Below are 23,602 nucleotides of genomic sequence, written 5' to 3' on the forward strand. Positions count from 1 at the left end.
TTTTTTCTCATTTTTTATTTTTTTTGCAGAATGATCCTTCTCTTTCGTGCAATTTCCTTCCTTCATTATAAGCTGTGTGTATGTTTAATTAACTGAGTCTGATGTCCCTGCTGGCTTCACAAATTGCCTTACATTCACATGTAATGTCATGATGAATGTCCAAGGTAATATCATGGAGCATATACGCACAGTGGGAAAGTTAATGCCAGTGTGTATGTGCAGGTTTCTTCATATTCTCAGCAGGAGTCACAGTGTGCCGTCGTCAATGTATCACATTTTATTTTTGGGTTGATACTATACTGCCTTGCTCCCAGAGACCCAGTAAAACCTGCCGTTCCAGTTGCGATGTGAAGTATCTCCAGGGCGATTGTTGATGAAGGGCTCTTAAAGCTGGTTTGTTGCACTGGATCCAGCATTGCTCACAGGTTGCCTGTAGGTATGGACTTTTGTATCCACTTTGGATTGTGCACAGTTCATTGAATTGAAGAAATTGTACCCTCTTTCAGCGAGAAACACAAAGCTTGAGATGTGCGTCTTGAGCTTTAAGGATTTTTATTTTCATTTATTTGTATTTTATTTGAAGAATTCTGTATTTTCCTACTGGGTTTGATGGAAAGAACCGAGCTAAAAAGTCTCGAAGAGGAGCAGAAAGCACTCTCCAATCAACATTTCCATGAAGGATAAAGAGGCAAAATAAAACTCAAATGCTAAATCATTTTGAAAACAGTTTTACTGTAGTTTCAGTGATTTGACGAGCGTGTATCTGGGATTGACAACAACCTTTTTTTTTTTCTTCTTTCCGCCCTTCTCCCTCGCTACAATGTAAACAAGCAAACACAAAGCTAACAGGCGGCTCCCTGGAGAACTGCCTGCATACAAAGCGATGATAAGTGTCAGCACTGATTTCAGAAGGGTTCGTGTTCAGATCCAAACCCCCCCCCCCTCCTTCACGATCCCTCAGTGTGCCTTTGAGATGTGGCGCCGTGCCGCCTGCTGCTGCGCTCACCTCGAGGGAGGCAAAGAGAAGAATTAAAGAGGAGGAGTCTCTTCTCTCTATATCTTTTTTTTTTTGCAAGTGAAGCAACTCTGTAAAAGTAATAAGAGTTGAAACTTCAAATAGCACCTGAAAATGAGCAGTGACGGTTTTAAAATGGGTTAGATTAATAGGAGTGGAAAGTATTTGACCAGGGTATACTTTTAATAAGCCCTGCCAAGCTATACATATTTTATGTAGCCCTTAATGTTGATGAGATTTAGAGATGGAATACGTGCAGCCTTACTGCCAGGCATCGAAGGGGAGGGGTACCATCAGCTTATCCAAATGTTAAAGACCTGTGTTGCCCTCCATTTTCTGCCAGGTCATGTGATATTTCTTCTTTTCCTCTTTAGCATGTTGGAGCTTTCCCATCACTCACCAACATATTGTTTTGTGAAGTTTTTAGCGTGAACTAAAGTCTTTAAAAGCTGTAGATGTTCTCTGACACTGTTTAACTTTTGACCATATATGGAAGAGCGGTAAGCTTGGCAGTTATGTCATGCGCCCCAAGAACAAACTCTAAAGTCCCTGATGGGTTCAAATTTACTGCTCGGCCCTTTGAGAGAAGAATACTGTTTAAAAAATACTGTTTTTCTTGAGCGAGTCACAAATAAACCTGAACATTTCATCTATAAAACTTTAAAAAAACTTTATGTAGAGTGCAGCAGGTGGGACATCTTTGTAGACGAACTTTCCGTCACCACTTCTAACTCTGACCGACCCCAGCATCCCAGCCACCAGGGAGAGTGAGGGGAAATGAAGCAAACAGTACACTGAAAAGACCATAAAGTGAACTTGACCTTTGACCCCTTCCTGCATGCCTTGTGGCCTTCAGCTTTGTCCTTCTTGTCCGTGGCGTTCACCGGAAACAAAAGCGACACGGCTGGCTTCCTCCAGATTAAATGTTGACTCTTTCCACCGACGACGTTTTAGCTCAAGTTTGCTCGCCGACAGCAGGAGATGGTGAATAAACACGGCGAGCTCCCCTATGCATGCATAGGCTCTAGGACACAACAAATGCAATCATCGCCGCTCTGAATGCTGCATCCATCAGCACGTTGATGGATTCCATTAATAAAAGACCTTTGGTGTTGTATCCTCTGTTCGGCGTGTACTCCTTCAGTGCCACCAATATATTATTGACCTAATCATTCTCCACCCCTGCAGCGCTGGCTCCTAACCTGAAATACCAATGTTATTTATCCCATAATGAGATGTTGACATTTACAGATAAATTGAAGGCAGCAAACATGTGGGAGTGCAAAGTAATACAAAAAGAAACGGTGAATAATAAACAAAAGTGGGTCGTGCTGTACATACAGTAATTGAAAAGCCCTGTATGTAACATCCACTAACTCATTTGTTCTTCTTGTTGTTTTGAACAACAAGAAGAACTAAATTGCTTAGTTACAATCTTCTGTATGGACTTTTTTTCACTTTTGTGTGTTTTTATGCTCAAGCAGGGGAAGTTAGAAGATCTATAATCCCCCCCCCAAAAAAGAGTCTCTGACAAAACCCCTCGATCGAGATGGGAAGCTTTTGCTTTGACTTTTTTTCTTCAGTGATAGTAACCTTACTTAACTCAGCAAGGGATCATGCGGCGATGGGAAGAAACACAATGAAGACCCCCTGATCCCATATGTCACAAAATCCAAGAGGAAGACGTGTCAGCGGGCTCATTGGAAGTCTTACTGAGGCTGTTGAGAGGCCGCGGTGTCGCTGCGTGGGCCGCTGGAGTCATCTAAACTGAGGTGGAAGCTGTGTTTGCATTACAAGCAGAGATTTAGGAGTGTTCCTGTTGAAGGTTAGGCATTGTCAACATCTCTATTTGTTTATTACAGAACACAATCCTGGGACAGAAGGGATTTTGCACCCAGTTTTCTTTTTTCACTAATGCAGTCTTTATATATATATTTTTTGTACTTTTGTCACTCGAGAAAGAAAAAAACTTTGCTTTTCGTCAGAAAATTGCGTTATTAGTAAAGGAAGTTGAAGTCAAATACATCGTCATTATTCGTGATCATTTCTGTCAAGTTTTCTCTTATGGATTTGCTGATCACGCTCTAAAGTGTTATCTTCTCTCAAGCTTTCTTTGACTCTTTGCCAATCCTGCACTGAAGCTTTGTCAGGACATATTTAAACTTGTGTGTGGTGATTTGCTTCATCTGATGCATGATGTGACGTCACTGACAGGAATAATAAAAAATCTTGATTTTGATTTTTCTGTACGAGAGAGACAGTGGTCAGCGGTCTTACTTTAGCTGAGGTTTGGGTTTTCTGAGTAATTACCTTGACCAAAGATGTGAAGTATTTGCTGCCATTCCTTTGCCTGCTTGTCTGCAGGATAATGGCCAGGCTTTAATGAAACTTGATGAAAGGCTGTAGTTCCAGCCAAGGAATAAGCCGTTCAATTATGGGCTGAATAGATGCAACTTATGCAAAAGAAATTTGGACAGTATCTGAATCTGACTCACTCCTACAAAATAACAAAACAATCTGTTTACAAATGAGCAATAATATTTTCCCGATTATAACAACTGTGTCTAGACAGAAATGTTTTTTGACTTGCTTGTTCACACATGCCTCCTCACAGCAGGAGGCCGTCCCTGTCGGACAGTAAGGGACAGCCAAAAAGGGACATATTTTGACATCAGTCTTGTAGATTTGAGAATATTGTTCCTGCACATTTGACTATCATAAAAGACTTGGCCTTAGTGTGGGTCATCTTTTTCTGAACGTCGTCTCAATGTTTTAGAGAAAGTACCTGCTTGGTAGAGTCCAACCGATTAATCAACTGGCCGATAAAATCTTTTCATCGGTGTTTGACTCAAAACATTTCATATGTGTGTGTGTATATCTATATTAATTGACTTCTAACAATCAAAAAAGATCCCAAAAAAAATATCGGCTGCTATATCTTTATCAGAGTGTTTTCGGTATCATCTCAGAAGATTCCATATCAGTCGGGCCCAGACGATTAGTAGTAACAGACAATGACATTGTGGAGTTCAGTAGTTCAATATTTTCCTCATGAAAAAGCTTAGCTATTTTTTGGGCCAATCTTTAAAGCATTCGTTGGGAATGAAGTGCATCCCTGGTTATAACAATGTGGTCACTTTACGCTAGTTCAGATCTTGTCTGTAAGATGTTCTACGTCTCAAAGTGTTTATAATTGTACCGAATGACAGCTAATGTTGGATTTTCATTGACATGAAGGCATTGAGAGCATTGCACTTAAAGCAATTGGAGTTGTTCAAATATCTAGAATCAGGGAAAAACATTCACTCAAGAAATCCACTAAAAGCTTGCTCTACTGTTAATTGGGGGTTTTGTCATGTTGGAGGTGATAGAGAAATGACAGAAATATGCACCCCCGCTAAATGCTGACAGTTGAAAATGTTCCATCTTACCATGTTTGAATGCCGACAATGGCCTTCCCTTAAGATATGTGGCTTTCTTTGATCACTCTGATGTTTGGCACGTTGAAGGGGTTGACGACCGACAGACAGCTTTATACTTCAAATACGATTATTCAAGGTTGCGGTTACAAGCTTCAAGAGTTCTTTTTATAGACCTGTTCAAGGTTTTTTTTTTTTTTTTTTTTTAGAGTCATACTTTGAGGAGGGGTCTTAAAGTCATCTTTACACTCATGCATCGTTCTCCTGGGAATACAACTCTTCCATAAGTAGAAGGTTCTTGTAAGTGACTAGACAGGTTCAGACAGACTTGACTGACTTCTTTGTAGACCTGAAAATCTGTCTGTGGAACTTTACTTTCTCTGACTTTCCTTACTCCCTCAATAAAGAACTCAAATTGGTGACACAGAACTGACCCTTATTATATATACACCTACGTTTAGAGAAGGGTGGTTTACATGGCTTTTATAAGGCCTGATCTGAAGCTCGTCTCTTGGTCTAACTTATTATCTGAGCCCTTGCTATTGGCAAAAACCTGTAGAATCCATTCTATGCTATGTGGTGATTTCATGCATTAGAGTGGGTTGGATACAACCGAAAATGCTGGATTTGATATTTGCGAGGACACACATCCAATACCCAAATACAGCAGCCCAGTGCAAGCAGAGAGTGGAAAGTTAATCAAAGCTAGCTAAATGTACACCTGTTTTGTTGAAAACTCCATTTACTGTTGGAATATATGTAGCTACTAGTAGATGTCTCAGGTGGTATCCAACCAATACCACCAGTGTCGACCCTTAACCCTCTTGTTGGTGGGCTGGCAGAGGTTGCCAAATCACTACCTATCTGCTCCCAGCTTTTCTCCTGCCGCCCACTTCATATCCACCAGGAGGCTCATCCTGCCTCCTTCATCATCCTGCAGGCTACTTATTTCTTCGTCCTTTTGTCTCGTCCCAGAGCTGACAGGAACTGCCAGACTGACCTGGTTGGGAAACCTCTACAACTAATTTCCACCGGGAACAACCATACGTGCCATCCTTTGTCCGTGCACTCCTGAACAAGGGACTGACACTGCAAGGCTTTTCTCTCGAGGGCCTCTTCGCATCCCTCCTCCAATGGCAGTGTCTGTTTAACAGGAATCAGTTTCTTTCCTTCGGTTGACCACAAGACAATATCTGGGTGGAATGTTGTGGTCATCACCTCCATAAACCGTAATCTTCTCTCCATACTGACCCTCGTCTCCCAGAACTTGGCGGTTTGCAGGAGGTTATGCCAAGCTCTTTGATTGAGAAAGACTGACCTTTATCAGTCCAGTGTTGGAGGGGCTCTTCTTGCACCTCTCCCTCTCAAGTGTTACATCAGGAAACTGTTGTTGGATAAGAGCTGTTTTGAGCCCAGACAGCATGTGTGCCATTGTCTCTTTTTGAACACATAGTTTGCAGTTTGCACCTCTCTAAGGCCCCATGTGTGCAAGAGTGACAGTATAGCGAGCGTGTCTCACACGGATTGTAGGAGGGAGGAAATGTGGAATGGCTACAGCTCTGCCCATGAGATCTCACACTAAGGCATTTTCTTTCTTGTTCATGTGCCCTGGGATCCTTGTTCCACTGCTTTAGCCATCCACCTATCCTCCTGAGGCCAGTACAGTACCTCAACCTGGATCATGTCTTGCCTGTTCCTTAGACCTAAATTTCCCCACTGCTGGAAGTGTGCAGAGCCAAGCCCTCTCCTCCCAACACAGGGTTAACCAAAGATGCTTCAATGTATTGCTATACCTATTAGCCTCCTCAAAAATCGAATTACATACTTCTTCAAACCATTTCAGATTATCTTGATAATATTAAAAGAATACATTGCAAGTGTTAGCTAATGATGTCAAAAGAAAGCGAGTAGACCTTTCTTGTGTTCAGTTTAAGACTGTATGTCTCATATTCAAAATGTTGTTGATAACATACGCCTACTGATATAGAAACCAAGATTCATGCTAATAGTCAGTCTCTTTGGCAGACACAGGACCTGAGCAGCGCTGTAGCTAATATTAGCATAACTTTTAGTGGTTACTGTATAGCTGCTTAGCATTTTTCAAAGTTAGGATTCCTTCAGTGTACTGGGTCAGGTCATATGATAATACTGTACCAACAAACATATCATTTCCTGCATTTAGGGTTAAAAATACACATTTGGTATGAAGATAATTATTCTTGTGTCTGTTTTTCACACTTGTATCAACGTGGTACACATTTGCACATTTAAATATTTGGATTGTCGGAAGAAAAAAAGGTTTGGTATTCTGTTTGCTTATCCGTTCCAGTTGAAAATATTTGAACTTTAATTTCCACATGTCATGTAATAGAGATGAGTCATTGAGGACTTTCATAAAGAACATCCATGTTCTCCTTTTCTTCCTATGGGCAGAAATGTATAAAAAGAAGCGCAGCTTGAAAATCATGTCCGACTTTCACTTAACAATGCTTCCTCTTAGCGCTTGTCAAGTGGCCGAGGGAAAATTGGATTCTTTAGTACCCAGGGCAAAGTATCTACACATGACGTCATTGTCATTGGAGAGAAGACGGCAAACAAATAGCACAGGTCGTCTACTTGGGCTGAAGTAGTTTGACATAAAACATTGCATGAAAAGCTCAAAGTAGGCTTACGTTTTCGTGCAGCGTTTCCAAATGAAAGAATATAAGTGAAACCGAAGAATTAATTTGGAGCATCCTCGTACCTTTATGAAATTAAACTCACTTTGTTACACACATAGTATTTTGTGTGCGAGATGAGATGGTAATAGCTGGAGGTTTAGTAATTGAAAATTGCAAGTTTGATCAATTAGTCAGCAAATCACAGCGCCATGACACTAAGTGCCACCGTTTTAAATATGCAAATCAAGAGGGGATATTTGAACATAATTTATGCATAAATGGCTCATGTTTTGATCTGATTTCGGCTGTTTGTCCAATAAACACTGTGGATGTGCTTGTTTTTGTATGTGTGTGCTGTATGTATCATCAAAGGCATGGTGGGGAAATGTGCAGGGTGTCAACATTTAATGTTTCATACATTTGCATATTTTAGTGGTATGTGATATCAGGTATTCATATATTATATTAAAAAACATGATGCGCATTTAATATATCAGATCACAGACACATTTGAATTCAAGATTAATCAGTTTGTTATCTTTGATCGGAAATGTGAAGTATCAACCTCACATGTGTTATCATTATTTAATATTTGCTGAGTGGAACAATCCTGTAAGCCCTCAGGTTATTCTTTATCAAGCCGAACACTTACACATTACAGTTGTTTTTTCTTCTTCTCTCTTACAGTTACATTCAGATGTGGATAAAGGGGACGGCAAGGTGAAATATGTGCTCTCTGGCGAGGGCTCCACCTCCATCTTCACCATTGATGAGAACACAGGGGACATCCACGCCACGAAGCGCCTCGATCGGGAGGCTCAAGCCTACTACACCCTCCAAGCTCAAGCTGTAGACCGACTCACCAATATACCCGTCGAGCCCAGGTCTGAATTTGTGGTCAAGGTCCAGGACATCAATGATAATGAGCCAAAGTTTCTGGATGGGCCGTACCTGGCAGGAGTACCAGAGATGTCACCCTTAGGTAAGCTTCCCCATTTGTCTTAGAGATAATCCCATAACAGTTCCTCTTTTTCTCTATTATATCCCCCCCCACCCTTGTTCAATCCTTTTTCCCTCTCTCACTCTCAACCTTCTTTTTGACTCACTCTCGCTCCAAAATCTGCATTTCATAATTTTCTACCTCAGTGAATTTGTCTTCTTCTTTCAGTCTTTAGGTCATTTCAGGGATCAGGAAGTTTTTTAATATTAATTTGGATCCAGCATGTTAGCTTTGAGGACTCAACGCCTAATCACTAATTTAAACTACTCTACACAAGTTCTTGAGTTGAGGTCCAGGTTAAACCTCATGGATGTTGGCAATCCTTTGTGAGAGCGTGATGATTTATTGGCTTCTTTATAACTTTACTCACAAAAACTGAATGCTGATAAACAGCAGTGTGGACTTTGCTCCTCTTGATGTCCTTGAGCTTTTACATTCCTCGATGTGGTTTTCGAAAGCACGATGATGTTCAAAGATGCCCTTGGAAGTTTTGGACAAGGCCAGGCAATTTATCAGTGAAGCACATTTATATATTTAAAGTCCTTCACAAAACCATCAAGTGAAAACAAAACAGGTGAAAATAATCAAAAGGAGCTGAAAATCAGGAGCCAAAATTTGATTTATATAAAAAAAAGAGAGATTTCTTTTTTAACCTTTTTTAAAGTTAGTCAATCCGTCAATATGCAGGAAGGATTTCTCCTTTGTATTCCTCACTTTCCTGTTGTCCACACTTCGTTGCCACTGCATAGTCTTACATATACTTACTATCTCAATGTTAATGCTATGCTAACCTTAACAATGTTAACAATAAGCCAGCTCCTGCTATCGTTAGCAGTTAAAATAAAGCCATGGAGAAATGTCCACCATTTTCATGGAAATTCAAACTGGTAACAAAGAGCAGATAAAGTATCACAATTAGTCCTCAAGAGATCATAAACGTCTGTAAATATTTGAGAAATTAAGATATTGAGATATTTTACTTCATGGTGACACGATGATTCATTCTCTGGGGAACACGAATGTCTGCACCCAATGTCATAACAATCGGTCCAAAAGTTTTTGGGATATTTAATCTGAAAATAAAACTTGTAAAGAATAGGCGAACTACTAACACAGCGTATAAACATCTTGCGGCTGTATTCATGTCAGCAGTTACTGCAGATATTTCTTTAATCTCTCTGTTTTGAATGCAGTCCTAGAGGAATCCTTAATATCAGACCCCTGTCTGTTTTTTTTTTTTGCTGCATGGTCAAGATTTCCTTCAAGCTTTTGAGCGGGTCATGCTCACGCTCAAAATACAAGTAAATGCAAATGAACCAAAACAACATCTGGAGGCTTTTTTTTTTTTTTTTTTCCTTTGACTGAGAAGGTGTATGAGAAAGCAACTAGAGCGAGACATAGAGACGTCCATTTTGATAAGCCATGATCTGTGTGACCTTTATATGAAACATAGCGCTTACAATCATGCATATCAAAGCTGCTTTTGGTTCATTTCTATCATTTTGTTTTCGCTCTCGCTTGTTTTCATTGTATTTTTTTTTAGTTAAGCCTTGAAGCTACTGAAACCATATGTTTCAGTCAACAAGAAATGGATGGTGCTGTATTTTAAAAGCAGTCAATTTGCTATTTCGTGTTGTTTTTAAGTCAGACTAAGCGTAGCGTAATGTGAAGTCTGATGTGCCTTAATTTGCATATTTATCAACTTACATATGCCAGCGCAGACCTTAAGGCTCAGAAATGTTGATGAGTGACGCAAAACTGACTCAAGCAAAGTTAAGGTCTGAATCAGGCATGAGAGCCATGGGCATGTTTTCCATAAATTGGGCTCAGAGTTCATATTAGCTGGCACTTACTGGTACCTACTCTGCTGAAAATGTCTCTGAGAAATGTCTGACCCAGACAAATACATTTCTATCATCCATTAAAAAGAGCAAACCAGACATCCTCAACTTCCTCCAGCTCCTCCTAGAGCGATCTCAAGGCACTCCCAGGCACGCTGGGAGCTACTGCCTAATCGAGAGAGCAATGACTGATGGATAGGAGACAGAAATAAATGTTGTTGTGAGCAGACACAAAACTATATGTAACTATATATTTTTTAAATGTTGAATTCTATGTCATACATCTCTTAAAATTATTATTTTTTTCAATTCTAGATACAGGTATTTGGTACAAAAAGGAGATAAATATTGCAGGCACTTCACTCCACAGTCTAAAAACTAATCCATACACAGAATGGGACCTACCAATCAATGCTCTCAGAGTGGTGAAGAGATTAGAAGTAGATTATTGAGTGGACAGCAGTGATTTAGGCAGAAATGGGAAAACAGGGGGTGCAAAAAAAAATACAGGGGGTGCAAATTTTTTTTAGTGTCACTCACGGCGGCGCGGCACGCCGGAGCGGAGGTTATGTGCTCCCTAACACACTGGTTTTGAATAAGTCTCTAAATGGTGCATTCTGTTCAATGAGATGCATTGTTACACATTTTAGTTTTCCCAAGCTTGATAATGTTGATTTACTGTACAGCCCCTGCCCTGACACACCCCTTTGTCATTTGACTGCAACTCACTTGGTTCATGTTGTCTAACCCCTTTGTTGGCCCACTACTTCTATCTGCACTCTTTAAAAAACAAACAAATAAACTTATAATATTACATGTGTCATCCAGTAATAATAGATCCCTAGACCTTGATAAGTCAATCATCTGTCAGCATATTCGAATGTGGCGCTGACCCAAAAAGGTGGAGCTAAACCCTGCAGTCCGTTGATTGGTTGAAAAAATCGTCACTTCCCGTGTTACGTTGGTAAACAAAACTCTGCCGTGTTTAAACCATTGACTGTAACACACAGCTGATTGTTTACGTCTGTATTTGTCCTCGCCGCTCACAGCCTTCTCTGAAACAAAGCTTGATTGAGTTCTTGTAATAAAGAGTCACATGTCAGTGACAGAGAAGATGAACTGCTGGACGTCTTCCAGCGTTGGTTTTGTTTATGTTGCGTTTTTCTCCTTTGTTGAATTCATTAGTTAGCGGTTCGCTGTCAGCGGTTAGCTGCTATCATATGACGCTATTTACATAGCGGCTATCGTCATCCGGCTGACACGCCGTCTACCAAATAGGACACGGGTGGCTGTAGAAACGTAAACAGGATCAGGTTTAAGCTTTTCAGCACCGGTATTCGGCAAACATATTCTTTGCCAGAATTAGAATGTAGCCTAATCAGATATTTAGCGCACCCGTGTAGTAAGCACGTCTATTAAATGTAGATATTTGCACGGCCTAGGTCAAGCCGTGCAATAATTTCAAGGCCGTGTTTTTTTGAAATAGGCCGTGCAAAAAGCGGTTTCGCGGTAGGCTACCTAAATCTATGGTGGACAGATTTTGAAGTGTCATCATGGAGAGAGAAAAAATCTTGGGAACTGAAACTCGAATAGAACAGTTGGAAGGAAGACAACAGGGTGCTCATCGCGAGCTAGCTTATTGGCCTTAAGCATTGCCTGTAACTGGCGGAATAATTTGTGGTTCTCAAGTGTTTTGTGGATAGCAAATTTAGAGTAAAATAGGAATAACAAAAAAATACAGCTCGTCTATTTGTTGGGTCAGAGCTAGATCATATTCAATTGCTCATTTGTGAGTGGAAAGTAGGAGTTTTGTTCAGCTAACATGGTTTATGGATCCTTTAACTTGCAATAACAGATTTTTTGGGCACTTTGAGGCAGCAGAATCAAGCTAAGAACAACAGACATATAGTCTAGTTTTTAGATCCAGCAGATAATTGGAAGTCTATTAAATCTGACATAATGTTGGTAATGTTGATGTTCCTTCTTTTTAGCTCAGCTGTGGTCCCCACCAGCCCCTTAGATTAATGGAAGGGTAATTAGCGGCAAAATGCTCCACTTTAAACCATGCTATTTGGCGACAGCATTCCCAGGCATGTTAGAAGCTACTGTGTAAAACAAGGGAGCAACAACTGACGGACTGGAGACAGAAACAAGCTGTAAACAACAAGGATGCATAATCTTGTTTGTATGTCCATTAAGTATAGGGAGTTGATCAATTCTGGCGTATGTCAGTCCAATGCTAAATGTGCTAAAAGTGTCGACCAGGTAGGAACTTTATATTTCAGGGTTCCATCACATTGTTAAATTGAAAGCACATTCACTTGGTTAGACCTTTAACAACAACAAGAAAGCTAGCTCAGTCACTCAAACACACGTGGCAGCATAGAGATGGAAACGAGTGAAAACAAAGGTGTTTATGTCTTTCATAACCCTCAAAGTCGAAACGGAAATGTTAGCAAGCCTCAGTGGTGGTGGGGGTCGTTCTAAGGGAAGCAGTGCTTTGCTTACTACACAGGCAAAGAGATCTCTGAAGGATTACACAGCTGACTGTCAACGGGGGGTACAGAGCGCAGGCTTAAGGAACCAGAGGATTAGAGTACAAGGGCTGGGAGTCTTGTGTTCAACCCGAGATAAGACAGCAACTCGGTATATCACCCACAGAGGAGGAAGGCGCTCGCGCCACGAGCGCCTGGATGCAGGGTCACCCTCGCCACTTTATTTACTCAGCCGGCGCCTGTGAAAGTCTTGAGAAAAGAGCAGCAGAATAATGCATCGCCTCTCTTTGTAAATATCTGCTCAAAGCAATTATCAATGCAGTAAAGAGCAGGAAGGGGGCCAAGAGCCTCTTGTCCTCAATAATTCCTTTATAGATGTCTTTAAATCATTAATGGTCACAGCTCTGCAGCGTTGATTAATGGCTTCAATTTAGAGGAAATCATGAATTTAATTAATTAAAGTAATTAGGGGCAGGGCTCGTCCATACACATGGCGACCTTATGGCCCAGGGATCTCTAAAGGCTTTTGTCTTAATCAAGACAGGGATGTCAAATAAAAGACAAGAGAGCTCGAGGACAGTTGGAGGAGTGACGATCTCGTGGCTTGGCTCTTTCCTGCCGCTCAGCGAAGGGCCAAAGGAGCAGTTTGAGGGCTCATTACAAGCATAGAGAATGTAATGTCAACCCAAGGCCACAGCTCTTAAATTCACTGCTCGCCAGCTCTATATCCAGCTGTCATTATTCCTGTCTCATTCATGAGCCCAGATCAAGGATGGGATAGTCATTTAATTCTGGAAAAGAAAAAGGTGTTCCGGTTTAGGGAAAGTCCATCCATGTTATTATTAAAAACAAATTTAGAACAGGCGGGATCATGTTGGTTCCTTTTTTGGATTGTGAGATTTAAATGTACACCCTCTTTCAGGACAGTTGCCTCAGGACAGTTCTTGCAATCCAAGACTACAGTCATAACATCCTTCTTCATTCTGTTTTTTTTTTTTTACAGAAAATGCAAGGAATGAATTATGCGCTAAAAATGACGGTGAAAGTTTTAAGGTAGTTTCTCCAGCTTGAGAGAAAGTTTCCTTCTTCTTTCAATTAAAATATAACAAACTTTTTTGTACGTCTTTAATGCCCGAAAAATGTCGCTGCCACAGTAGACAAACTGAAACGATTTGTAACACCAACAAAATAACCACGTTGAACAAAAACAAATCACACATTTAGCTAAAGTCAGATTCGTGAAGTATATTTGAACAATTAATATATTTAAACAAGTTTGACCTCAGTGATTTATTATAGCGTCCACTGCATAATAAAATAAGAGCTAGTTGTCTTTTAGGTATTTATAAGGTAAGATAAGGTAAGGTAAGGTAAACCTTATGACGTTCACACTGAGTGAACCAGTAAAAACACAGAAATCAGCAGGCAGAATGCAACTTTGTTCAAAAGTGATGTAATTCATTTCCTCCGAGCAGCTGAATTGATCTCTAAGCAATAATCCCTGCTTATCTAAAACAGTGGGGAGCAGGTGTGATTGTGCAGGAATATAATCAACTTCATCAACAGTGGCAGCTTTGACTAACCATGAAGGCATTGCCAAATTACTGGGCTCGAACCAAACGCAGTATTATTTTTAATTTTGTTTTTTTTCATTTTCCAAGTTGCAGATTTTGCAATTTGTTCCCCTCTTGTTAGACTTGCATATACTTTAGATTTTGTGCATAAGGTGGCACTTCATTTGAAAATACGATTTTAGTGTTTGTGTTGATACACAATCGGGGTCATTTTTCTCAAAAACAAATCTGCATTGCAAGTGTAGACAAAGCGACGCTATTGGTCCTGACAGTCGGATGCTGCTTGTGTATGCAAGCAGCTGAAGAATACCTATCTCCCATTCAGATTAAGCACGCCACATTTATTTTCATTACTGGCAGATGACAGTTGTTCACCCAAGATGCAGGATTGATTAGGAAAACCGTGTTTTGTACACAGCTGCGGGGAGTAAACACAAAAAAAATGTAAAAGTATGAAGATCGGATCCGTCAGGCAAATGAAGATGGACAGAGATTGAAGGGACATGGACGGGCCAAATTGAGTAGCAGATGACAGCCTTGTGGAGCAGAAAGAATCCATCCAAGGTGTCTGTCTGTTTCTTTTTTTCTTTTTTTTTACATCCATCTCATGCCGCCTGTATTACATTTCTTTCTGACAATATTGTTAGAACAAGATGTTTTGTTGGACTCTCAGGGCAAATAACCTGTCGAAGAAGCTAAAAAAAAAAAAGAAAAAGCACTTTAAAGGCCGCCTGAGTCTATATTGAATGTTAATTTACAGCCTCTCCTGCTGTGAGAAGTGATTTTAACTATCAACCTGTAATAGAGATTTAGACGTCGCCTGAGCTCTCTTTCATACAGTCATCCTTTGACCTTGGTGTTTTAAACTACCTGTAATATAACCTGTCATGACTAAGAGGTGATGATATAATCTAGGTGTCCTTCTCCCACCAGCATGGTGATAACTTCTCCAGCTTCCCACTGCTTTTTTTTCATATATATTATATTGTTCACATCCAAGGCCAGAGCCTGTTAATTCTGCTTTACGGCCAGAATGGTGGACTCTAATGTTCAATTTCCATGATCACTTCATTCTGTAAAAGCCTGTAAAATACATCCAATGCTCGAAAGTGAGATTTTTATTAGGATGTTTTCCTCAATGTAAAATATCACCAACTTGTAATAATGCACTTTCTGTCAGATGCTACAAAACAGGATGGAGTTTAGACAGAATTGTGCAGCTCGACATAAAAGTGAAATATTTAAGCATAAACCGGCTACTGTGAACTGCACTTATTCATTTTCAAGGTTATTAAAACAATGCTGTACTTGATGATTTAACAGCTGCCAAGTCTCGTAGGCGTCGGCTTTAAGACCATCTCTGACGTACAGTCTAACTGCTAAAAAATAAAATAAAAAATAGTCTGAACCATAAGGGGTTGTTTGTGATCATTTACCAATTAATGGCATTTCTTTTCTTTTATGGAATGGATATAAATTATTTGATGCAAACTTACTCTGCCGGGAAAAAAACAGTCTCCATTAAATGGTCTCAGTTGGAGCAACAAGGCTTGTTTATACCATAATGAATGACCTATTGAAATTGATTGGCACTGATTGGGTCTGATTATGTTTTCTCTGGGAAATCTTCAAACCCTTTCCTGCCTTAGTCCTACCTTTCGAGCTACGGCTGTCAGCACAAGTCACATCAGCCGTTTAATGTAAGGAGGAATGCACAAGGAGTTATGTGGGATGTCTTTTTTTTTTTTTCTTGCCTTGAAGGAAGAGTGGGAGAGGACAAAACAGAAACAACACTTGTCAGCTATTAGCACGGTTCACTGGCAAGTTTGATAAAGGAGTTTCCTTGTAACTTCAAGTCTCAGGCGGGAGTTTTGGGAGATTTTGGGGGGCAGAGCAGGACAGTGAAAACATATCAAGTTCTATATCATGGTTTTCGTTGTGTTACTCAGCCATAGACTGTAAATATGAACGGACCAAGCTTGAGTGATGTCATCCATCTGTTACACCAGGAGGTTCATCGACAGCCATCTTTCTTGTTGATGATGTTTTCTCTTTGCGCTGGGAGGACCAGCGATTTCTTCAGTGTCGCTAACGCTAATTTGATTACCAGTATCCCTGCAACATGATTGGCTGTTCGTCATCTTTTTCTTCCTCCCTTTAATGTTGAGTGGCAGCTAGCGTTCAATGCACATTAGCCGGCCCCCCTTTCCCTGTGGTTGGGTGGTGTAATTCCAGTTTAAATTCTATCTAACTTTCATCGAACATGTTTTATATTTATTGTAAGAAAAACGTAATTATTGTTATGGTTTTATCGCCCAGGCCTAATGGCAGCTACTCGTCTAACTATAGATGCATTGTTGAGAAAGAAGCTAGCACTTCATCATATCATGTTCCTAATGTGTGATTATATCGTTAGGACTATTTTTGAGTAATTTCAGGAGCTTTAAGGTGTGATCAAAGATGTGTGTTTTTTACTCCTCTTCGACACGGTATGGATTGCAGGTTCAGTTTTTGTGTGTGTTTTTGTTTGTTTAATATCTCTGCCTTGCATTGTGTACTTGCGCTACATTTTGACGGAGCATCCCGAAACAAACAACTCTTTAAATGTTTGTGCAACAAATACCACTATCCTGCCTCTTGCCTTCAGACATCATTTTGTTTTCATAGCTACATTTTTCCCTTCTGTAGATCAACATCTTCAGAAGCAGCTCGTGCGATCTAAAACAGCGACTTTATGGGTTACCATCTGTGCATGTGAACACAGATTGTAAGGGAAATGAAAAAGTACGAGGATACAAAAAAAAAAGGAAGGAAGAAATGTTTTCCTAGACTCGGTCTTTCTCTTGATATTTTGTGCTGTAAAATGCTTTGAACTAATTCATTAAGTTTAATGAGTGCATACATGAAGATACACTGCCCATTGATAAAGCTAGAGGACAAACTTAAAGCGTTTGACTTTTCTGAAAGAAATCAGTTTTAATATGAGATATGAGACCCTCGCAACTTTAGCTTTGTCTTGTCTGGTGTTGAAGTGCCTCTTCCACCGAGCACAGATTGGCTTCAGAACCCATTTGGCTGCTGAATTTGAATCGACAGATTGAACTTAGCAGAGAAGATGCCTCTAACTGATCTGCAGGAGAAAAAAAAATTAGAAACAATGGCAATGAAATGATCTCAAAAGGCAGGGTGTTACACTTTAATCCTGCTGCAGCATCCTCGCAAACGATGGCAACAACTAAAAGTGTGTTTTTTTTTGGTTTAGCTGTCTTTTGAGGCCTTGAGCTAGTACACAGCACATGTTGGATCTGGAAATGCTGCTGAAGGTTTCTACAAAAAAAAAAAAAAACAGCTTGAACACTGACAATTTGTAAAAAAAAAGAAAGAAAAAAAGAAAAGAAACAAAACTAGAGTTAACAGGTTTGCAAACAAAGGATAGCGGTGTAAATTCAATGATTAATGAGATTATTTACCACCTCAGATGTCACAGTTAGATTGCTTTCTTCCATCTTTTTCCCCCTTCAAGTTAAATTGGTCACACGTTGGTTTATCATGCCGAGTGTTTCCACATTTAGCTGTGTTTTTGACTCAGCTTCAGGATGCTGTCTTGGAAACTAATGAAGGCCTGTCTGCCCACAGGAACCATGGTAGTGCAAGTGGCAGCCACGGATGCAGATGACCCAACGTACGGGAACAGTGCCAGAGTGATCTACAGCATCATCCACGGACAGCCCTACTTCTCAGTGGAGCCCAAGACAGGTTAGTCGGACATCTGTTAAGGTGGAGGTGACCGTTGTTCAGATGTGGAGGCCCCAGAAAACAATGAGTCAGCCCTGCACTGTGAAAATACTAATAAGCTGCTGCAACACTGAGCATTTTGAAATTCAGTTGTGGTTCCCAATGAGGAGAGAGCGTTTACAGCAGCAGGCAGCCGCCCGGAGATAAGAAGCCGTGTCCTTTTACCAAGCGAGTCCAGTTGAAGATGTTTCCACTTTTCAGAAGGGCGCTGTTGACGTCATCGCTGCTTTTTTCTTTTTTCTTTTTTTTTGTCTCATTATGGCTATTACAGCAGGGTCATCATGACCATGTTAAGCTAATCATCCAGACAAAGAAGAAGGGTAAGCATTTTCTGTTTGTTGCTCGTAATGAAGGGAGGGTATATGATATCTATGATCAAATGTAAAACATACAGTTAAAAGCAACGGAGCAGTATCCATTGTCAAGAGACTCTCGTCCTCGCGATCAAATGTGCCCGCAACATTTTTATTCTAAGCCCACAAATGCTTCATCCAAACGTCCACAGGCCGGGCCAGTCAGTTTTTAAGAGATATAACACATGCATATTCCCAAGAGGAGCATTATATATCCTTTAACACCCAATGTGTGCGATTTAAGGCAATTCAGTACAAAGATCACAACGTTCACTTGTTGATGACAAACGTTATGTTTAATGTTGATGTCTCAGTCAAAGATGGTGTTTGCGTTCACATAGCTGTCATCCTTTACTCTTACAGAAGAGCGGCACATTGTAGGACTAAAACCCTTGTGAATGTAAAGCTGTCTGGCACAAATGAGCACATCAGTGCAATAACACATTCTTTAATTAAGACCTCTATGATGGTGTATTTAAAACACCCCGAACATAACACATCATGAAAATTACCAGTTGGATTGTGGAACATTGTATTAGCTGTAACAGGTGCAGCTAATTAAGTGGCCACTGATTGACTCCCTTGAGTCAGTCGCTTTAAGAACATGATAATTACGTGAGCTGTCTGAGAGCCAGAGGAAGGCGAGAGAACGAGCCAACAAACACATCTACTGGTGAGTGTGTTATGTGAATTAAAAACAACTGAAAAGTTTACCTGTGAAAAGATCAAATCTTATAATCCCAGCTCATGTAGTAACTCAGCTTCACTATGTTGAGGTGCTGGCTTCTCTGACAACGACACAGCAGCTCTCTGTGGTGTTTAGAATTAGGACTGCAGTACCCATTTTAAACACTAGGTTTCAGAGCCCGCACTTTATTCGAATAAAATGAGATTTTCCAAATGACTTGAAGTGTGAAACTGAATAATCTGTATTAGCTTCGGCTAAAGTTATTTGACAAATGTTTCATTTGAATCCAAAATAAATCAAGCCTTGTTTTACCACTACATTTCGCTGATATCTCGCTTGAGTTAAATGTGACTGCATAAAATGTCCACAATGGGAAAGCAAAGCTTTCTTTATGTATTGCCAAAAAAATCCTATTTTTCAATGTTTACTGCAGACGTTTATTTTGCAAAAATGATAACATTGCAATTTATTGTGCAGCCCTAATTTAAAGTTTTCTAAGTTGGACTATATGTGCAAAAAAACTTTGAGTGTATTAAACTCAGCATGGGGTGGAAATTTATTGCTTACAAAACCACATTTTCATTGGTCTGGATTACACTCTATTTCAAAATGCAACAGTATTTTCAGTAACAGAAAAAAAAAAGGACTTAAACACGTTGATGCTGATGATGACATTTTCATTTTCATTTTCTATCAAAAAATGACGCCAATGTTTAAAGAATGAAGCAGAAAAACCAAATTCTATTACTTATCATCACTTGGGGCTGCAAAGATAACGGCATGTTGGGGAACGGTTTAAAAAAGCCTGAGCCTCAAATAAACTGCGAGATAAGATGCGAGGTAGTTTGTTGACTTGTGGGGCGTTTTATCCGGAGAAGTGCAGCGGCAGCCCCTCGCTACATCTTCATCGCCGGCTCATTAGACACTGCCCTGCCGAGGCTCGGCTACTTCATGCAAAGCACTCTTGCAAGAAAAGAGAAAAAAATATGGGCAATACCATAATATTAGGCTTCATCCCCTGCTCCGGGAGCAACACATACACACACGCTGGTATTTTATGAATGTAGTTTTAATTCATGAACTGGTAGGAACCACTGCAATGCAGGGATTTATGTCGTTTATTTTTTCACTGTCAGGCAGACACAGAAATAAGAGGAATGCTCAAGAACAACAAGAAAACTCCACTGTGACCTGTTAGCTTCTCTGTAAACATTCAATAAGCCTAACCAGCGGAAGAAAATGGAGCATTCAAGAAAAATGAACGCACACGGCAAGAAAGGAAATGACTTCTCACTGTGCTGGCGTTATGGATGTGCTGTTTGAGGAGGAAAAGATGTAGTGAGCATCAGAACTCCAGCACTCTTCAGCTGTGAAGTCTGCACGGTATCACAGCATCTCTGTGTTGTTTTTCACTTTCTAGAGACATTCAGCTAATGAAGCCTCCTGCTGCAGCTTTCATTAGGGAACACTTCCATGTTTCCATGTTTGGGGGTGAACATCTACATGTTTTATCCACCCTAAATGAAAAGGTTCCTCGTGGATACTCTTTAAGCGCCGACACTTCCTCTGGGACGTCTGTGAGCCTGTAAATCTTTGATTCGCTTGGAAGCTGAAACTTCTGTGGGCTAATTAATGAGTTAAAATGCAGCAATCACCTTCCCTAAGATGAGTTTGGAACTTGGTAATTTGTGCGCCAATATTTTTCTCAATTCCTTTTTTAAGGGGGGGGGGGGAGGAAGAATTCAATCCAGCTCATGAGCGAGCACCTGAACCTCTAAGGATGTTGGGTAATTTTTTGTCAACATGTGTCTCCAGAGCGTTTCACCAGCGACGCGACTCCGATTCAAACAGGCTGTGAGTCTATTTGCGACGGTGCACATTGCAGGTTTGCGTCAAGCTGGACAGGAAGTCAGAGGAAACGCATAGAGCGTCAAGTCATTTTCAAAATAAAACCCTATATTCAGACGTTTGCTTGTATTTTTTATAACTTTAGTAACATTACATCAAAACAGGCACCAAATGAATCATCCTCAGAAAGCTGTTTTTCTCTTTATTCCCCTCCGATCTTGTAGTTCTCATGTGAAGTTTGTACAGCTGCTCATGGCAGGGCACACGCCGTCCGAACGAGCTAAACCGCGGCGCTGATGGCCCGGCGGTGAGCACAGAGAATGTGAGGGTTGAGGGGGCTGAGAGTTACCCCTTTAAATTTCCCGTTAAAAAAGCTGATGTTATTTTTTTTAACCCTTTTCTTCAAAGCTGAGGTTGGTATGATCTTGTTGTAAGTATTCATGAATTTCCCTCGGGATCAATAAAGTATCTATCTATCTATCTATCTATCTATCTATCTATCTACAACAGCCAACAGTGTTGAGTGTGAGAATCCAAATCCAAACTCAGTCACGGTCTGCTTGTCGCTCCTCGTCATCTTGGTGAGATATCAAACTTATGAAAGTTTTCATCTTGAGAAAAAAAAAAAACTTCTCTTGTCTTTTAGATATCATAATGAACACTTACAAATGTCCCTTCTCTGTCTTTGTTGGGCTGCATGCTGATCGAATGGATACAAAGAATGTAGTGACGTGTAGGACAACGGCTGGTTTATTAACCTGTCAAACAATGACACACACACACACACACACACACACACCTAAATGTGCACTCAGATAGAGCCCTTGGGCCCCCGGCCAGCTCCTCAGCGTTCTGCCTCCCATCTCTGCCCGGCCACGCCTGATTATACTTGGCTCTGTTTCCCTCCACGTAGAAGGTTGATTGGACCTCGCGGTGATGAGATGCAATATCGGTGTCAGAATTGAAGAGCTCAGACGACGGCTGTCGGAGAGGTGTGACTCCATGTGGGACTCGATGCAGGGAAGCATGAAGACATGTTCTCTTGTTTGACGGGGCTAACCTTAATAACAAGCCGGTGTAGAACAACGGGCTTACAGAGCAGTAAGTTGTGCGCCTGCAGGGTTTTACAGCAGCATCGTTACTGCGTTGAATTCTCTCTTGGTTTGATGCTGGGTTTTGATAGATTCCTTTCCTCCTCTATATGGCTCCTTTAAAAAGTATGAGGCCCAACTGTAATTGGGAGAAATATTAGGAAGGGCTCACACCGTTACCTTCGTCTTCATCTTAATTTAGTTACCTTTCAAGAGGAACTACCTTAGGGAAATAAAAATTGAAACCACTAAAAAATGCTCCGCTGGTTTCTTAGAGAAGAATCCTGTGTTGTCATCAACTTTGAAAACTGTAGCACCTTTTAAACACTTTCCACCTTTAGTTTTCAGTTCACTACTTGCTCTTTATTTGACGTCTTGAAATCTCATACAAAGCCATTAAAGAATGGAACAATATCCCCCCCATCCCCCGTCTGTTTTCACAACACATCAGAGAAATGGATCATGCTCACATTAGCTTTATTTTCAAGTGTGCAAGTGTTTCCTCTGAGTTTTCAGTATGTTAACGTTGATGATGCAAACCTTATTTTAAATGCAGTCTTTGTTTAGAGTCTTGTGTGTCCTGTGATATGGATTTACATGTTTTATTGTGTATGTATTGCGTGTTGACCTGCTCAGTGACTGCAGATAGAAACTAGCAAACTGCTATAATCTGGCATGAAGCATCTTTTCTCTGTTATTTTTGTACATGCTCCTTCACAACTAAATGAATCAACTAGACTAACTAAAACTTTCAAAGTGAAACGTTCCAGCACTCTCTAAGAACTTGGGGGATTCATTGCTACATGATTCGTCCTAATATCTGCTACTTCTTATTTTAGGATGAATTAAAATTCCCATCATGAATCACTTAAAGCGTGGCTCATTTATCATGTCGTGCCCGGCAGAAATTACCAGAATGGGACTGATAGAAATCTGGCCACCTGCCTCTGGCTGTTCAATGATTTTTTTTTTTTTTTTTTTTTTTTAACAAAGTTTGCAAGAACAACTGAACACATCGGTGAGTCTCAAGTGAGACTTCATGACACCCATACCAATTAGAGCGAGAGCAGACTTTGACTTCAGTGGTGTTCAAACAGCAGCCGGCCCCATAAAGTCCATATTACTCTCATATTTTCTAAGTCCCATTTCGTTCAGAGCACCAGAGTTCATTTATTCCCTTCCTCAGTTGATGACCTGTTTTTCATTAAGCTAAGTAGACTTTTTAAATCCAATTGTTGATATTTCAAACGCTTTACAGTGTTTGAGTACTTACTGTAAGTGGCCTGTGTTCACTCACAGTAGATTGTGATGCTAAGCACAGTTAATTCCTGCTCTATGTCATACTGTACACTGCAGTAGCAGTCATCACGGCGGATGAGATTTGATGCAGAGACTCTGTCGAGTGTCAGTCTTCCTTCTTTGTGTTTGGTGTCGAGCTGTCAGTGTATCTACAGCGTGTCGTTGCACCCTCAGATCTCCCGAGTGACGGCATGCTGCTACATGTGCGTGGAGACATTTGTGAACATCCTGGCACCATTTTTTTCTTTTCTCAGGTTTTTCTATCACAGCAGAACGTGGTAAGCTTTGTTCAAACATGTCACTCGCTTCATAAAAACGTGTGTGCATTGCAGTTAACCTTCTACATTTTGAGTTGAAATCTTCCTGAGTTGGACAGGAGAGGTTGTCGAGGAAATTATCAAGACTTGACTCCAAACAATCAGACTCCTTAGACTCAGATGGCTCGCGCTGATGAACCTTTATACATCAGATGAATACTGCAGGAGTCTTGTGGTTCAGTGTGCTGCTCAAGCACAGCTGCCGGA

At 40.5% G+C, this 23,602-nt stretch overlaps 1 protein-coding gene across 1 annotated transcript in view; it reads left to right on the plus strand.

The window, feature by feature from the left end:
- The window catches only part of LOC306834983 (cadherin-7-like), a 97,285-nt gene that overhangs the window by 31,415 nt on the left and 42,268 nt on the right, over positions 1–23,602 (plus strand). The window contains exons 2-3 of the mRNA XM_079361332.1: positions 7,782–8,076; positions 17,641–17,760. Coding sequence (XP_079217458.1) covers positions 7,782–8,076; positions 17,641–17,760 — 415 coding nt within the window. The remainder of the gene's footprint in view (positions 1–7,781; positions 8,077–17,640; positions 17,761–23,602) is intronic.

Source organism: Symphodus melops, assembly GCF_947650265.1.
Source record: "Symphodus melops genome assembly, chromosome: 14".
Taxonomy (NCBI): Eukaryota; Metazoa; Chordata; class Actinopteri; order Labriformes; family Labridae; genus Symphodus; species Symphodus melops.